Here is an 18,749-nt window from a genome sequence, read left to right as displayed (position 1 = left end):
TCTCCACAAAACCTTTTGACGCACAACTAATTGTAGATTTTTCTCTTTTCTAAACTCCCATACAGTACGGGAGTTTTTTTTTTAAATTTTTTAAAGCTTTTAAACTTTTTTTTTTAAGTTTATTCATTTGTTTTGAAAGGAGAAAGAGAGAGAGCTCACTAGCAGGGGAGGGGCAGAGAGAGGGGAGAGAGAAGGAATCCTAAGCAGGCCCTGTGCCATTAGCACAGCACCCGAGAAGGGGATCCAAATCATAAACCACAAGATCAGGACATGAGCCCAAATCAAGAGCCAGATGCTTAACCAACGGAGTCACCCAGCACCCCTCCCATACAGTATATTTTTAATGGTTACCACTTGGTTTTGCACTCTGATGTATTTTAAATGATAAAAATACTATTTACATATATCTCGGGAACTTACTAGGAGGCAGGCCCTGTGTCACATATGCTGTATATATATATATATATTCTATATCATGTCATCCTCCCAAGAACCCTAAGACATTTATAATACTATTGTCTGCAAGGCTTAGCACTGCCTGCGTGTCCTCACATAGCTGACTTGGTGGTTGGGCCGGGCTTTGAACCTAGGTTGTCTGGCTGCAAAACGTGGGCGTGTACCATTATGTTTTGTTTCGTTTTGTTTTTTAACTCTTTTTTTTCTAGCAAATACTCTCCCCCCACAGGGTCTAATGATATTCTTGGTCATCTTGGCAATTCCAGCTCCTATTTTAAAGGCAATAGACAATAGAACAAAGGGAGCAAGCTGAGTCTGATTGTCTAGATTCAAGTTCAGGCCCCATCACTTTTACAAGCCATGTGATCTTGGGCATCTTGTTTACCTTTATGCCTCAGTTTCTCCCCCTGTGGGCAAGAATCGTGCCTACCTCTTAGGGCCTTCTGAGTATTTGATGAAATGAGACTTAAATGGCACTTATCACAGTGCCTCACAGGTACTCAGTAAATGACCATCACTGGTATTTGAACAGGAAATCTGTCAGTGACCTGGTTTCCAGGTCCATTTCTAGTCACTTTTGTGGATGTAAATTAATTCTTAAGAGAGGATTTCCTCTTGTGATGATAAAATCATGTTTAAGGTCATGCCCAGGGTTGTTGGATACAGTGAATAAAAATACAGGATGCTCATTTAAATCTGAATTTTGAGCAAGCAATGAACAATTTTTAATATAAATGCTAATACTGCATGGGAAATATTTATACTAAAGAGCTATTCATTATTTATCATTGTTTAAATTCAGTTTAAATTCACATTTAACTGGCCATCATTATTTTATCTGACGACCAGCTGGCCCCTTTACCTTTGAGGTCCCTTACATTGCCAATATTCTGCCTTGAAACATACACATTCACACTGTGGTACATTCACACACATTTACTTGTTCACTTGGACTCTCCTTTTGGTTTACTGAATTCATTTGAATCAGCAAGTGTGCTTAATTTATTTTTGTACTCCCAGTGCTCAACATTATAGGTTGAGCTTACTCAGCTGTGTGGCTGGGGAAGTTAAAATGTAAGTTGTCTGTATCTTGACTGCCTTATCTAGAAAATAGCTTAAGACCTACCTTATAGGATTGCTATGAGGTTAAATGAGATACTCTGTGCAAAGCCTTAACAAATCACTGCCATTTGGTAGATGCTCAGTAAATAACTATTTTTATGTACTAATGTAGGTGATGTGGATGATAAAATTCTGGTCTAGAAATAGATTGTTTCCTCAAGTATCACTTTGCTTTAGAGAGACGGTGTGTGTGTGTGTGTGTGTGTGTGTGTGTGTGTGTGTAATAAAATAGGCCAAAACCGGTTAGCAGTGATGGGAGGAAAAGATAGACTGTCTTGGGAATTCCAATTATGGGGAAATGATATCCAGCAGGGAGAATCTTCTCAGGAGTTATTGGCGCTTGGCCATGAAAAGTGGACTAGGATTGAAATATGTGAAAATGGAGATGGAGGTGGCTGAGGGAAGCATGTTTGGTCAAGAATGTTGCAAGAGCAGGCAGGGAGGCTGGTGAAGCCTAGTTACCTACCTAGTTAAGCTCACTGGAACACGGAGACATGAAGGGGGAAAGTGGAAGACATTGTGAAAATATAACAATGCACAATGTATGGACCCATGTATAGGAGAGCTTCTATTTTAATCAACAAAATAAACTCCCTCAAATCTTGGGGACATTAAGTGGATTATGTGTATTTGAAGAGTTGTACACATATTCAATCTCCTATGTGGTAACACATTTTAGTGAAACACAGACCAAGTTTGAGTCCCAACTCTACTACCTATTAGTTGTGCAGATTTAGACAAGCTACTTAATCTTTCTTTCAGCCTAGTGCAATTGTGAGAAATAGCACATGACAACCCTACTGTGAAGATAAAGAGGAAAAAAATATTCAAATGACTTATCAGAATGCTTGGCATTGGTAGAACTTAGACAACATTAACCATACTCCTCAGCATTACCAGACTATTCTCACCATTACCTAAACCTCTTCTCCCTCCCTGTCAAACACAGTTTCAAGACAATCTTGTCTATTGAATTCCTGTTCATGCTCTGAGGACTTTTAAGAGAGTTCCCCTTGTACACTCTTGGCCAAAGTATATCCAGTGTGTTGAGTAAGAGAACAAGTTACACAAAGCAGCGAAGTGACTGGCATTGAGGTCCATTGGGGATAGGCCTCTGGGCTTATCTGGAGGAATCTAGAGATATCCTAACTGGACTAGTATATCCAGTGAAAGTAAGATGTGCTTGTAAATGAACTACTGGAATGAATGAAGATACAGCAACAATGAAAACAGATGGAGGAGATTTTTCTTTTTCTTTTTTAAACTATCAGTAATACTGAACCTTCCATCTACTATATCTAACCAACCCAGGAAAGATTCAGCAGATGGGAGAAATTTAGATCGATACATTTTGATCAAGATCAAGATCTATTTGGCATGTGTATAGATCTGAGACGATGAACAGCTACTCCTAACCCTGATGTGCATCTAGTTATAGGATATTGTCTATTGTGCTGTAACGTGGCAGATAGATGTGAATTTAAATAACCTAGAAGTATCTAACATTCTTTTATAACAAAATTTGTTTTGCAGAAAAGGGAGATTAGGGAACAGAGTGTTTCAGAACTGCACTAACGTAAGTTTTTTTTTTTTTCTGAAGCAGTGCAAATAATAAAGGAGGAAGGAAGGATAATTGATTGAAATACTAATTTGTATTTTGAATTTATTATGCTTTTTCCTTCCTATGTCTGCAGCAGATACTCAGACCTCTGTGCTCTCTTGTCTCAATGGAGATAGGTGATATAAAAGGTAACGCAGAATTTCCCAGAGAAACTCTCTTCCCAGTTTTTGTTCTTCAAAAGTCTGAGCTCCTAAAATATTGATATTTTAGGAGGAAATTAAGAAGAAAAACAGCATGATAGAGGCTTATTATGAGATGTAATTTGCTTTAAAGGAAATAAAATCATGTGCCATTTTTCAAAAAATGTGCTTATAGGGGGGCGCCTGGGTGGCTGAGTTGGTTAAGCCTCCTACTTTGGCTCAGGTCATGATCTTGTGGTTCAAAAGCCCCATGTTGGGCTCTCTGCCAACAGCATGGAGCCCACTTTGGATTTTCTATCTCCCTCTGCCCTTCCTCGACTCACACATGCATGCACACTCTCTAAAAAATAAATAAACATAAAAAAAATTTTTAAATGTGTTTATAGAGTAAAATGCATACCTACAATAGGTGGTTTTTAAAAAGCTGCCATTTTTAATTGCAAAATCTGAACAAATTCTGATTTTGGTAACTCTTGCTTAACCAAAGAGCAATACCTTTTCTTTGTAGATTGTCACTAATACTGTCAGTGATTTAGGGTCATCCAATGTTTTTATCAAAATCTACCCTAAGGGAAAAAGGCCTGGCCAAGTTTTCTTCCAATATGCTCCATTTGGCTTTTACTCCTGGTCACCTGATTTTTCTAAAGTCAAAGACATAATGAATTCAAGCCAGTGATCTCCAAACCTGCCCGTGAATCAGAATCACCTGTGAGGATTTTGGTTCTGTTTTTAATACTAACATCTGAGCTCTATCCCTGGATACAGTCAGATTCAGTATATCTGGGGTAGAGCTCAGGGCTCTGTAGTTACAAAAATTTCTCAGGTGTCAGAGTTTGGAACTATAATTTTAGATAGTAGACCTGCTCTTTCTGAGAAAGGTATGAACTAGTCACATTTCTGAACTGCATTATCTCTTTCAATACTGCAGAATACAAATATTGCTCTAACATTTTTTGACATGACAACATTCAGTCGATAAACATTATTACCTGTATGTACAGGGCAAATATTAATATTCTTTTTTCAGGGAAAGGCAAGAAGTACCACCTTTCATTATTTTACCATATATATATATATATATATATATATATATATATATATATATATATATTTAATTTAATTTCTGTTATCAGTTCAACTTAACTTTTTTGTTAGTAGCAATTTAATTTAACCAAGTATTTTTGTCTAAGCTACAGAAGACAGTGGTTCTGGCAAAGATCTTACTTTGCGTTAGCTGGGTAGATCACCTTCTCACTATGGGTTTCACACCCAGTTGCAACTTCTACATATCTCCCCTTAGTGCTCATAAATTTTAAATCAGCCTTACTTTATCAGAGTTACACTCAGCATTTTAATTGTATGTAAAACTTTATCCAACCATACATCGTGCCATCTCATACGATACAGAGAAGCCATGGAGTTAATACTAGCCCTGGGAACTGGGAAACAACATAATAGGTGTTATTGCATATGCTTGGTTTCCGTGCTCAAATCATGAAAGTACGTACAATAATGCATTTATTTAAAAAGTTTTATGGTGTCTGCACAGTAAATCTGAGTACTTGGGTAGGTATATATTTATGTTTAGTGAACATTTTAGAATTTTTAAATTAAGAGGGCTTATATTGAAACACAGTTTAATGTTTAGGCTTTTCTTTTTTATAGGACTTTAATACATGGGTTTTGTTTTGAATAGATTATTTTTAATGGGGATTAATACATATTTTTAAAAGACACCGAAATATAAAGGAAACATCACCAAATCAACATAAAGTTTCAAAATCTACCCCTTAAGGCCAGTGTAAAGATAGTGTACATCTATGTTTTGTCAGGCTGGCTGGAATCTTATTTCCCCTTCCTTCACTCCTGAACCTCATCTACCATCCCCAACCAGCAATGCTACCAGCATAACAGTAGCCTGCCCTATAATCACCATGTTACCATGGTGTCCAGGGCTGAAAGTCAATGCTAATAATAATAATACTAATATAATAATAATAATAATAATAATAATAATAATAATAATAGTAACAATAATAATAACAATAATAACTAACCTGAATGCAGCTTATTTTAGGCCAACCTCTATTCAAAGTGTTTTACATAGATTAGTTCATTAATCCTGATAATAACCCATAATACAGGCATTGATGGGGAAACAGACACAGAGGGGTTACATAACTCACCCAAGGTCAAATTGCTAGTAAGTGGTGAACCCAGAGTTATTTTGACTCCAAAATCTGAGCTCTTAACCAAGGAGCTACCTAGCTCCTGGATTCTGGATTTGTCACTTATTTTCAGAGCAAGGCCTTCCATAATTGGCTCTGAAATCTCTGGCTATCACATTTATTTCAGCTGTTTCATTCTTCCTTCATCCTGTCTCAAGATGGCAAATGAGACTTTAGAAAAAGATTAGGGGGAAAAACATAAAGCAAAATAGCAGATGCCAATGGATCAGGTGACAGCATTTCTATTAGGACACAGTCTACATGAGAATGGATTTAGATCGTTCTACTTCAGGTGAATCTAATCTATAAACATTGAGGAGGAGGCTGACATCTAAATCTTTACACAGAGACACATACAGGGCCTCCAAAGCTCTTTCAGTGAGGACTTAAAATGCTCATTTAAGACAACCATATGGGGTCTCCTGTTATAGCCAGAATAATAGGCATTACAGACTGAACCCCTGCTTGGAATCACACAATCCAGGAGACCTCACTTCTTCCTGAGAAACTGATTACCTTCCCCAAATAGGTTGTAAGTGTTGCTGGGTGGGGGCCACAATAGAAAACTTTAGTTCTATCCTCATGGACAAAAACAACAAAGACTAACTTGAAACACAGAGATTCAAGAAATCTTAAAGCTAATAATGCTACCTATGTAGTGCAGCAAAAAGAACCAGGCTTTGGAGTTAGTCTGAATCCTGATCCTGTTATACACCGGCTGCATGACCTTTAATAGTGTAAAGATATAGACTCTGGAACCAGACTGATCATGCTCACACTACAGCTTTGCTAATTAACAGATCCCCACTGCTTCATCAGCATCTTGCTTGGTTGCCTTATAGACATTGCACATTTAACACTTCCCAGAACAACTCTTGAGGTCTGTCCCCAATCTTGATGTTTTGTTTTTTCAAGGCTTCCTATTCTCAGTAATGAAAGTTCTACTCTGCTACTGCTGAGGCTACAAACCCTGGGGTCAGCACTCCCGGAGGTGGAAAGATGCTCTACTTTCTTCTGGCTTGCATCAGTTCTGATAAGAATTCTATTTTTATTATGTTCTCTCTTCATAACATCTTTCCGCTAGATTGAGAGTCTTAGGCCAATATGCTTATAAGTTTAATCAAATGTCAAAAACTTTTGACTATTTGGTACCTCAATGTCTGCTTTTCCTGGTGCCACAAGTCACTAGTTTGTCTCTCTCTCTCTCTCCCGCATTTTATTTAAATAGGCTCTGTTGCTATGCCTTAAAGTTTACAGTTCTTTCTTCCACAGTATGTATGCTGACATTTTCACTTCAGATACTATTTTTTCATCAATGCATAACATGGGTTTATTTCATATCTTCCATTCCTCTCTTCTTCATTCACATTTCTTTACCTCCTTTTTTGAGGGATTGGCTATACTTATAACTTTTTTAATCACCTTGTCTGCCATTTCCATCATCTCTGTCATTTCTGGGTCTGTTTCTGTTGGTTGAATTTTCTCTTGATTATGGGTCACATTCTGCCATGGGATGGCAGGCTGGAGACAAACACCAAGAGTTTGCTTTTGGAAATGTTAAGAGTGTGATGTCTATAAGGCAACCAAGTGAGGTGCTAACTAGGTGGTGAGGAACTAGGTATCTATCTTTTCTTTTTCTATTTTACAGTTTATTCATTTGAGAGGGGTGGGGACAGGAGTAAAGAGAGAGGGAGAGAAAGAATCTCTAGCAAGCTCCATGCTGTTAGCACAGAGCTCAACACAGGGCTTGATCTCACAAATCATGAGATCATGGCCTGAACTGAAAGAGCCTCGAGTCAGAGGCTAAACCAATTGAGCCACCCAGGAGCCCCTGGGCATTTATTTTAAAGAACTATGTAATTAAGAGATGTGGTCAGAAAGATTATACAAGCATTATCTGTAATAAGAAAAATCCCAGAAGCAACCTAAAGGTTTCTCTATACTACACAGCTGCTAAAAATATGTTTTTAAAGACTATTTAAAAACTTGAGAAAATGCTCAAGATATGATGTTAAATGAAAACAGAAAAAAACCCACTGTACACAGTCTTATCCAAATTTTATAAACATACAGTTATAGAAAACAAAAGCTTAAAGAAAATATATTAAATATTAATTATCCTTCTGTGTTAATATAGTATTTTTTATTAGTTTTTCTTTCTATTTCTTTTATTTTACATTTGTCTTACAAATATATACATATATATATGTATATATATATATAACTTTTATAATTAGGGAAACTAATAAGAATTTATTGGGAAAAGAAAGAGTAGTATGAGGTAGTAAAAGGGGCAAGGAATAGATATAAAGACTAAGAAGGATATCTGGGGAAAATGTATGAAAGCAGTATTTTTAAAATGTTTTTTTCCCTTTATACTCAGATTTAACTTGCTTTACTATTAATTTAGATTACCTAGTAGCAAAAAGTGAATGATGCATCCCCCAAATTCAGGAAATTGTTTTAGTCTATGATATATAAGAATATAAATCTATGGAATTCAAGAATTGCATCCCATAAGTTTCTTGTATTTTGCTAAGGCAATCATTAATATTAACTGGTAACCTCACTGACAGCAGCACATGATATATGAGATGGCAGGAGACCACTCAGGGATTACAATACTGGCGTGGATAATTTGCAAAGTATACACCCAGATGTGGACAATTAGGGATCATCTGTCTTCTGTCTACTATTACTATTACTGACACATGAATGTAGAAATACTCTTAGAGGAAGAGGCCATGTCTACTTGTCTTGAGTCATAATACACACCTTTTTTCAATATCATAAAGATAAAGGCCAGAAATAAGTAGCCATTGTGTTTGTGATAGTAGTTTCCTACAACATGAAAGGACAGAAGTCAACTCATAGGTGATTGCCTATACAGTGGTCTCTCCAAAATTCTCCATTGTCCATCATTAATCGTTTTTTGGTCTCAACTAGATCTGAAGGCCAAGGATATTAAAATGTAATGCGGCACTGATTAAATAACGATCTACTTGCATTTTACATTTATAACAACAATAGCTATAGATGTGCAATAACCATCTTCCATAAAATTATAAGGCCTAGAACTGTGTATTTATGCCTGGCTGATTTATTAGGTACACAGGAAATGATAAAATTCTAAAAAAGACAAGTTTAAAATCCTCATTACTGTTTCATTTTTCCTAATATTAAAGTCATTTCCCTGACAGCAAACGGCAGCTTAACAGGTTTTCCAATACATATTTGGAACCTCCTTTAATTAAGATTTGTCATCTTCCTCATTAGCATACCCACTCATTGTATTTCTAACAGGACAGCACTATCAATCATGCCTCATGGGTTTATGTAAGTAAACCTAAAATGGTTATGTGGAGCCACCATCAATAAAGAGAAAACTCCCCTTGAGGCTCCACTTGATGGTTTATCTTATCCTCCATCTGTCTCACTAGTTTTGCCTCACTCTCTCCTTCCCATCACTATATTTGGCTTCAAAGAGACATTATAATAGCAGGCTCTACATCAGAGGAGTCATGCACAGGCACAAGGCACAGAACAAAAGAGATTACTCAGAGACACTGCTGATGAATCTTTGATTTGGTTAAGTTTTATAATGTACTTTATAAAGCCTGTGAGGAGTTTGATGCTGTCCATGTTCCACAGAATTTCTTTTAAGGGAAAAAGCTACATGATGTTGGTTGTTGAGAGCTACCATGAATAAAAAAAGGCCAAGTCAATAAATTATCCAGAGGATAATTGTATTTAGCCACAGAGGTCAGATTGATAGGTTGGTTTCTGTTTGCTGTTGTTTGTTTTTTCTTTATCATATTGGGTTCCGCTGAATCCTATATTAGATTTTCAGGGCTGGTGGGGCAGCCAGAAAAATGAAGATCCATAATAAAGCATTCAGACTACATGACTTTCTGTAATAAAATGTCTGCATCATAAATTGAGAAAAAAGTATACATAGATAACTTTTGAACTTTTTAAAGGATTTTTGAATAGAAAAATGCTTACTATCTTAGCTAGATTTTTCAAAATTATTTCTTACTATTTATGGAAACACGAGTAAACTGGGAAATTTTGTTTTTCTGTTGATTTAGAGAAAGCACAAACAAAAAGGCCCTGGATAAAATTTTCTTAGTAGAAAGTCTGTTGAGTCTTCTATAAATCAGTATTAATTGTGATGTAGATGTCTGGTCATAGATTTTTGGTAAACCTAATTTGGAAAGCTATCACTGTGATGCTGAGATGTATTTTTGGCTCAGAGAATTATAGGCTCTCAGACTTGGAAGGGCCATCAATGAATCTAAAGTCTAAACTTCCTCCTTCTGATGGGTAAGGAACACAAGCCCAGAATGATTGGTTGGCTGTCCCTATGTCCATAACTGTGAGTATTAGAATCAGATATAGAACCTGTGTCTTCAAATGCTGAAACTAGTGCTTACTCTTTTTCCCTAAGCTGGTGTTCACTTTCGTTGTTGTTGTTGTTTCTGAATGGGGTAAGAAGGTAACAATTACGAAAACTACAAACAATCAATGATCACCTGTGAGCAATGTCCACTTTGTTCATTACTTGCAACCAAGGATTCTGCCTCTACTGGGCCAAGTGTTAACCTGGTTACCCAGAAGAGGTGCAAAGCACAGACCTTTACCATCTGGCTGGATATTATTAGGATACACAAGCAAATCATTGGTACTAAAATAAAACCTACCCCAGATCCTGAGGAGAACAAGTTCCTATTTCAAAGCCTAAGGGCATGTGGATTTGAGAAACAGTAGTTTAGTCTCTATCCATTTCTGATCTACAAAGGTAAACAGCAAGCGAAAAAAAAGAATCAATGACAGTGGCAAACACTTAGTCTGCTCCTGAACAATTACTCTATAGGTGATAAACACTGTAGAAATGGTCAGTAGTAAATTAGCCTGGCTAAAGCAGACCTGCTCCTCATGCAGAACACTGGCTATTGAATCTAGCTCTGAAACAGAGCTTGGGGGGGGGTTCCTCTTCACTGCTTCCTCTTTCCTTAATCCCAGCTGCCATAACCTCTCCCCTCATTTCTTCAATGGCACTTCTACTTCTCGACCCAGCAGAGAGGTTTTCTTCTAATATAAATCAGATAATTTCATTCTCCTGGTTAGTATTCTTTAATGGATTCTGAATGCACTCAAAATCAGACCTATGCTTCTTTATCATTACCTACAGAGTCCTATGTCATTTGGCTCCTGACTCCTTCTCCAACCTAATTTTTGGCCATGTTCCCATTAGCTCATTTCTTTACAGCCAACCTGGACTTCCTTACATTCCTGGAACATGCTAAACATATTTCTGCCTCAGTGACTGGCCTTGACATTCCCTTTTCCTGGAACGTACTTTGTTTAATCTTTAGATCACCACTTTCTCCTTTTATTCAGGTCTCACCTCATCCTGTCTCCTCAGAGAGGCATCCCCTGGTTACCCCACTTAATACTGTTCCCTTCCCCAAACCCTGTCTATCACATTATTCTAGTTTTTCTTTAAAGTACTTACCAATAACTGAACTTAACTCATTTATCTATTTGTCTCTTATTTGATGCCCTAGAATGTACATTCCACGGGGACAAGAGACTTGTCTTGTTTGCTCATCACTGAAACTTTGTTGCTGATAACCATGTTTGACACATGGTAGAAGCTGATTATTCAATGATGAATGAATGAATGAATGAACAAATGAATGAATGCATGAGAAGGACAACTGGACTACATTTTAGGTACCATATTCCATAAGCTATTGTTCTATAATTTGGGGAGAAAGAGTAGAGACAGACTCTAGCCTGATGGGCTCATAGGTATTTAGCCAATAAAAAAGTCAAACTGGTGAATATCAAAACTGGATTCATTCTTGAAAGTTTCTGGAGACAAGAAATCTTTCTTGAGATTTCATTTAGTTTATGTTTTTTTGAGCAATCAAATTATGTGAGGCAACATTATGGAGAGCCAATCAGAAAGACACCTGGGTATACTAACATCAAGGCTAGGTGAAGTTGGTTTCTATCACTGGGAAATATATTGCTCATAGCTATAATTTAGATCCATGGCTTTCATAATGAAATTTATCACATTCATAACTTGGTAAATTAAGTCACCACTTCTTGAAAGAGCAGTTATACGCTGCATTTCAAAGTTTTTTGGTTTTATTTTAGTACCAATGATTTGCTTGTGTATCCTAATAATATCCAGCCAGATGGTAAAGGTCTGTGCTTTGCACCTCTTCTGGGTAACCAGGTTAACACTTGGCCCAGTAGAGGCAGAATCCTTGGTTGCAAGTAATGAACAAAGTGGACATTGCTCACAGGTGATCATTGATTGTTTGTAGTTTTCGTAATTGTTACCTTCTTACCCCATTCAGAAACAACAACAACAACGAAAGTGAACACCAGCTTAGGGAAAAAGAGTAAGCACTAGTTTCAGCATTTGAAGACACAGGTTCTATATCTGATTCTAATACTCACAGTTATGGACATAGGGACAGCCAACCAATCATTCTGGGCTTGTGTTCCTTACCCATCAGAAGGAGGAAGTTTAGACTTTAGATTCATTGATGGCCCTTCCAAGTCTGAGAGCCTATAATTCTCTGAGCCAAAAATACATCTCAGCATCACAGTGATAGCTTTCCAAATTAGGTTTACCAAAAATCTATGACCAGACATCTACATCACAATTAATACTGATTTATAGAAGACTCAACAGACTTTCTACTAAGAAAATTTTATCCAGGGCCTTTTTGTTTGTGCTTTCTCTAAATCAACAGAAAAACAAAATTTCCCAGTTTACTCGTGTTTCCATAAATAGTAAGAAATAATTTTGAAAAATCTAGCTAAGATAGTAAGCATTTTTCTATTCAAAAATCCTTTAAAAAGTTCTTAACTATATCCAACTCTGCCCCCCCCCAAATGTAAATATGATTCAGGAAAACAGAAATGTTTCTTACGATAAAGATATCGCAAGCATATTGAATAAAAAGCTGACAATTTGATGACTATTATTGATGATGATAATAATCACACATTTGTAATCAAAAACTTCAAAGAAATGTTTCCCTATTAGCTTAAGTCCCATCATTAGAGATCAATTCTAGGAATTGATTTCTATTTTAGGAAAATTCAATGTAGGCCTCAAATATAAGCTACCATAACACCTTAGGATCATAATAAATTTATCTAGTCCTTTAAAAATGACAACTTTCACACATATTATCACAAGTCCATTAGGAACGTACCTTTTCCCCCTAAATTTATAGATGAGAAAATCAAGACTCACAGAGATTAAATGTTCAGAGTCATCTAAGTGTTTAGTTGGTAGGAACGGGACCAGAAACCAGTCTCCTGACACAAGCCCAATCTTCTTTAACATTTCTCCATGGAAACTGAATGCATAGGATGGGATGTGGGGTCTGAGGCTGAGGCATTGGAACACAGACAGACCTAAATTCAAATTCTGATTCTGCTATTTGCTTGCTGTATGAAATGAGGCAATGACTTAAACTCCTTGAGCATTTTTGTTATTTATAAAAATGAAGAAAAAGAATATAATGTAAATAAGGGCAATAGTACATATTAAAGGATTTTATGTTAACAGTACATGGTAGGGATCTTTTTGTTTTTACTACCTTATGTATTTTAAGTTTTACAAGAAGGTTGCGTACAACAGAAAGGGTAGGGATTGAAAGACAACTTAAAGGTAGGAACGATACTCTTTTCTGAGTCTTCTTTTTCAAGCTCTAACAGTTGCTTTATTTTATTCTATTTCACATTCCTCTATGAATCTGCATGTACTAACCCCTGCCATGGATACCCTCCCTGATCCCTTGGTTTTCCAATCAAGGCCTACACAGTTTTTTCAAACTCAAACTCAAACTTATCTCCTCTTGAAAACTTTCTTTGATTCCATCAGCTTTTCCTTGGGCATTCATATAAACCTCAAATTCATTTACAAATCTTTACTAAGTAAAGCCTGTGGTGTTAGTAAACTCTGCTAGGGCAGCACCAAAGCACTTCCTAATGCTCTAGTTTTGTTTGTTATAGTTAGTAGTTCCCACACTTTGACATTTTACAGACCTTTTTCTTTTAAAAAATGAGAACTGATACAAGGTTGTGCACATTTCGTTTTCTAAGTAAGGAAATGGTAAAGTAATATCTGCCATTTACTACCACAAAAAATATGACATTTTGATACTAAGGCACATAATCTCAGAATTTAAATAAAAAATAATAAATTAGGCTTTATGGGCACTTTCACAAAGAGGGTCTGCATAATCAGGGAATAGGCATTGAGGGATCCACTGGTTTATCTCTACTTTTGTAACAATTTGAGATTTCTTGGAGATGCTGTTTTTTACTCAATTTTGCATTCCTAGTATAGTGCCTACTGTCTGGTAGGAAGTATGCAATAAATATTTATGAACAAGGCAATGAATTTGCCTTTGAGCAAATACCTCTGAGATCCATGGTAGTATCTCTAGCACAGGCCCTTGTGAGAGGTCAAAGCAATGGGGAGAGTGGAGGAGGGTTATATGTGCATGTGTGTGTGTAAACTGATATAATTTACTTCACAAGTTTGCCAGGCACCAGTCATTTGGATGATTCTATGCAGAGTTATTAGTGAGATTGTCCTGCCAAGGAATAAAGGAAGAGATGGGACAAGAACTACAATACCGAGGCATAACACTATAGGAAGAGGTGGACTCTATTCCTATGATGCCATCAGTAAAAACATTCCATGCAGCACGTTAGGTAGGGTAAGAATTGTAACAAGTAGAGTTACTGTAAATAGACAATATTCATTTAATATTCATGATGTGTCAGGCCCTGTTATAAGTTCTTTGCATGCATTAAGTGATTAAATCATTACCACAGTCTGTTGAGAAAAATTTGATTACTATTCCCATTATACAGATGAAGATACAGGCTTTCAGTGGTTGAATAATTTTCTGGCAGTCACATAGTTCAACAGTGGTAGATATGGGTCTCAACTCTGATCTAGTTGCCTTTAGAACTTACCGAAACTCTTGGGTTCCTTTAGAGCTACATGTTTCTATGATGAACGGTTTTATTCAAATTGGTTTTCATTTTCAAAATAAGGAGGAAATTAAAATATTTCTTCCTGGTCAGGATTTTGTAGCTGGCAGGGCACTCAGTTTTTCTACTTAAAAGCTGTGTGACTATATAAGGAAGTTCTTTAACATCTTTAAACTATAGCTTCTACATCTATAAAATGAGGGTGAAAGACCTTCTCTCTGTGTTTTGGGGAGAATTAAATGAGTAGCATATGTAAAACAGCTAGCAAAGGGCCTGGGTTATGAAGGGGATTTAATCAATTTTAATTCCGTATGGGGCCTCGCAAGATAGAACGACATTTTCAAATTAAAATCATATCAAATATTAGTGATAGAATGAAAGCAAATAGATCATTGCTCTGGTGAATAAAGGTGCCTATATTTACACAATTCTTTAGAGAGCCATGAGGATTATCTTTGCTGCAGCCCTCATTTTAATTAAGAGCACAGAGATTAGATGTTTCAGCATAGGAAGAAGTTTATATTTGATTTATACCACAGATGCACATTTGCATCATCTAAACATTCCATTCCTTGGCTAAAGATGTAACAAGCTACTTCAGCAAACCTGAAATTGCAAAATAAATGGAAAATGCTTAATCATTTAAAAAGAAATAGCAAAGGAATGAAAAAATCCAAGCATGCACGGGTACCGGTGAGGAAAGTTAAGCAGCAGGAAGTCTCTATTTTTTTAAAGGCTGATAAATGGCTTCATTAGACAGGCAGGATATTAAACCAAAAGGGTCCGTCTCTGTCATTTTTATACACAAATACTTTCAGAAAAAAAGTGTGTACATATTTATATGTAATCTCATTTTGGGTAAAAGTATTATTCAGTGAGAAAAGCAAGTTGCAGAGCAATTTCTAAAATACGAATTTACTTTATAAAAACAATGTCAAGCCCCATCTATATCTGACTCTGAATTTGTATAGGTTTTTATGAATGTGCAGAAGGTATGAAAGGTTCAGGCCAGGATGTTACATTGGGAACCTCAAGATGGTTGCTGTGGCAGGAATTTGGGAGAGAGTTTTTTTCTTGAACATTTTTGCATTACTTTACCAAATGCAATGAGCATATATTACTTTGGAATAAAAACATTTAAAGATAAAAAAAATGTACATTTATTACTATTTACCCACTTATTCATTTGGTGACCTATTAATTATCTAATATTTATTGAATACTTAAAGACGACAATTAAATCAGCCAAGTTGGTCTACTCTGTGAACTGTCACACCCAACTTTTTCAGAGGCATGCTGCCTAAACTTAGTTTTATCCCATGGCATTAGCAATGCCTAACAGCATTGCTGATAGCTCTGAGAGCTCTTATGCTTTAGGGACTTGCGGGTGACTTTGCTCCTTTTCTATGTGTGGCTATTGCACTAAAGGAAAGGTTGACCCTCTTTCCAATTCCACTGAAATGTGAGTATCCAGTGGCATCAAAAACATGGAATTTAGAGTTAAAAGACCAAGTTTCCTTTTTTTTTTTGAACTGCAACAACACCTTTTCTCAAGTAACAATACTTATCTTACAAAATGGCTGTCAAGCTGAAATGACATCATGTGTGAGAATGTTAATAAATTGCAAAGTGATGAATAAGTGTATATAACTAATTCTTACAAAGAACTAGTAATTTTAATTCCTATTGGAGGACGATGTCAAATGTTTACAAGAATTTGCACATTTCCACTGGAGACAAGTCTATAATAAGGTTGAATAGTGCTCAGAAAATTTACTTAGCCCCAAAGCTATGGCTGACATGTTAGGCAAATGCAGTTTTATTTCTGGTAATGATCACAAACCCAATTAACCAATAAGCATATCTGACCTGGTGTAATCATCTTCAACAAGCATGTGCTTTGGAATCGGTGAGTACCTTCCTGGAGAGATGGGCGGCAGGGAAGTTTTATATTCTAAAGTTCCATTGTTGCCAGAAAGTAGATGGTTTTCCATCGGTGGAGAATAAGCTAAGGGGTGAAAAAAAATAAAAGAGAAAAAACCTGTTATGTGGGTGATTCAATGTGTCATGCTACAGTTCTGCTAAAAATAGGAAAATTTTGCTACATGCAGAGGATTTTCTTGTCTCCCAAGAGGGAGGAGTTACTGTTTGTTTGCATTTAATATGCACAAGCCCATGGTGACCTTTAAGACTGGAAAGATGTAATAACATTCATTTCTATAAACCCAGTTCATATAATTTTAGGTGAAGAGAAGAATTGGAGGAGAGAGCCAGAACACACATTTTCATAAGGATGATTAATTTTCTATTGAAATAAAAATGTTAGCTTTCTAATTGCAGAGCATTCTTTTCACATAATTAATACCCAATCATCAAATCTAGAAGGCTCCTCGGAGGAAGTTCTTGCATAAGACCTTAATTCTCAGATATGCTGTGCTCCCATACCAGAAAAGCCAAGAACTCTGGCCTTTATTTTCTATTCCTCCACAGTAATTCATTTCCCTTCTGGATGACTGAAAACCCCTTCTGGATGGGTCTTTTGCCTCCCATTCCTCTCTAGAAATCCATTTTATACATTTAGAAACACAGCTCTGATAATGTTTAAGTACTCTCCATTGCCACTATTGTATTAAATATAAATGCTTGCTTTTGTCAGTCTTACAAGATTGATCCATTTTAATATCCCACTTACACATATCCTACAGTTCTCAAACAAAGGCTAGTTTTTACAACATATGTACTTTTATCACTAATCCACAATTTCTGTCTCCTAACACATTTCTGATTTTGAAATTTAATCCATTCTTTAAGATACAATTTAAATGCCACCCTTTGCATAAAGCATTTTATGATCCTTCCAAAGACAGGTGATATCCTCTTCCTTTGAGGACCCAAAGTCCTTTATTTTTACCATTCATATGGCATGTACATCCCTCTTATATTGCCAAATATTTCTACTCTTCATATGTTTGAATTAGCCATCCTTCCAATGAAGGACATAATTGCATCTCCTTTGTATCCCACATATTACATTGCAAGGTGTCTTACACTATTAAAGTTACTCAATATATATATATTTTTAAATTGAATAGCAAAGTTTTGTTTTACCGCTTTCACCTCTTTCACATTGACCTTACATTCCCTTCATGAAGCAGCTCAAAGTCTCAAGGCTGAGTTTTCTAAATTCATCCAGTTTGAAAACCTTTGAAAGTTAAAATTCTTTCATATCCTAAGGTAAGGCTGATCTCAGTTTACTGCATGCTTGAGAAAAAGACATATTTGGGGGGTAAGTCATTTTCGAATCATCGTTAAGAAAAGCAACAGCTAACATAATGAGCAGGTAACAAAATTATTCAGCCTTTAAATTTCTCTCAAGAGAAACATATAAATCTAAGAGAGGTTAAATGAGTTGCTAAGACCATAGTACTAATTAATGCCAGGTCCTGAAGATATTCTGTGTTTCCAAATCTCACGACTGGTTTCTCAACGTTCCAGAATGAGCAAGCTTACTGATGTTGATAAAACCGTTTCTTAGACTCACATCAAAAAAATAAATTGCTTCTAAATCTAGTCTCCAAAGACAGCACCTTAGATAAGGTTCTAACTGACATATTAAGAAGTGAAGAAAACTTGGGGCTTATGTAGCAGTGGACTTTATTAGGATTCAAAACAGCATCTCATAGTGAGTTGTTGCCCTAGAAAACCCCACCCACAATCCATCTCTACTGCCAGAGTGACTAAGAGTTTTCCCTGGCTTCCCTGCCAATGTAATATATTCAGATAAAGGTAAGAGCCATGATGATGTTGACAGAGGGTCATAATTCCACCATTCAAGTGCAAGATCCTCTCCCCAGGAAGGAGCACAGTGCTATCTCGTGTCTATTTTGCCAGTCTCTCTTTCCTGCTTTGCTACTTTATAGATTTCAACTAGGAAGGGGGAATGCTATGGCTTGAGAGCTATCATGCTTTAGGGCCTTGAGAAATAACCTTTAAAAATGTGTTGTTACTATTGTTATCACACTGTCCACCACATATACCATAAGCCTTTCTTAAATGGTGGGCTTCCTAACCCACTAGGGAGTCCTACCTTCAAAACGCTAGTTAAGGCCTTGTAAGGCAACCCAGGGAGTAAAACAC

At 36.4% G+C, this 18,749-nt stretch overlaps 1 protein-coding gene across 29 annotated transcripts in view; it reads right to left on the bottom strand.

Moving 5' to 3' along the window:
* The window catches only part of DLG2 (discs large MAGUK scaffold protein 2), a 2,060,218-nt gene that overhangs the window by 458,541 nt on the left and 1,582,928 nt on the right, over positions 1-18,749 (bottom strand). For all 29 annotated transcript variants that reach the window (XM_045483773.1, XM_045483776.1, XM_045483777.1 and 26 more), the window contains one exon: positions 16,482-16,620. In XM_045483773.1, coding sequence (XP_045339729.1) covers positions 16,482-16,620 — 139 coding nt within the window. The remainder of the gene's footprint in view (positions 1-16,481; positions 16,621-18,749) is intronic.

This window comes from Leopardus geoffroyi, chromosome D1, assembly GCF_018350155.1.
Source record: "Leopardus geoffroyi isolate Oge1 chromosome D1, O.geoffroyi_Oge1_pat1.0, whole genome shotgun sequence".
Taxonomy (NCBI): Eukaryota; Metazoa; Chordata; class Mammalia; order Carnivora; family Felidae; genus Leopardus; species Leopardus geoffroyi.
The sequence above is the reverse complement of the archived record's forward strand: the minus strand, read 5'-3'. Positions and strand labels throughout refer to the sequence as shown.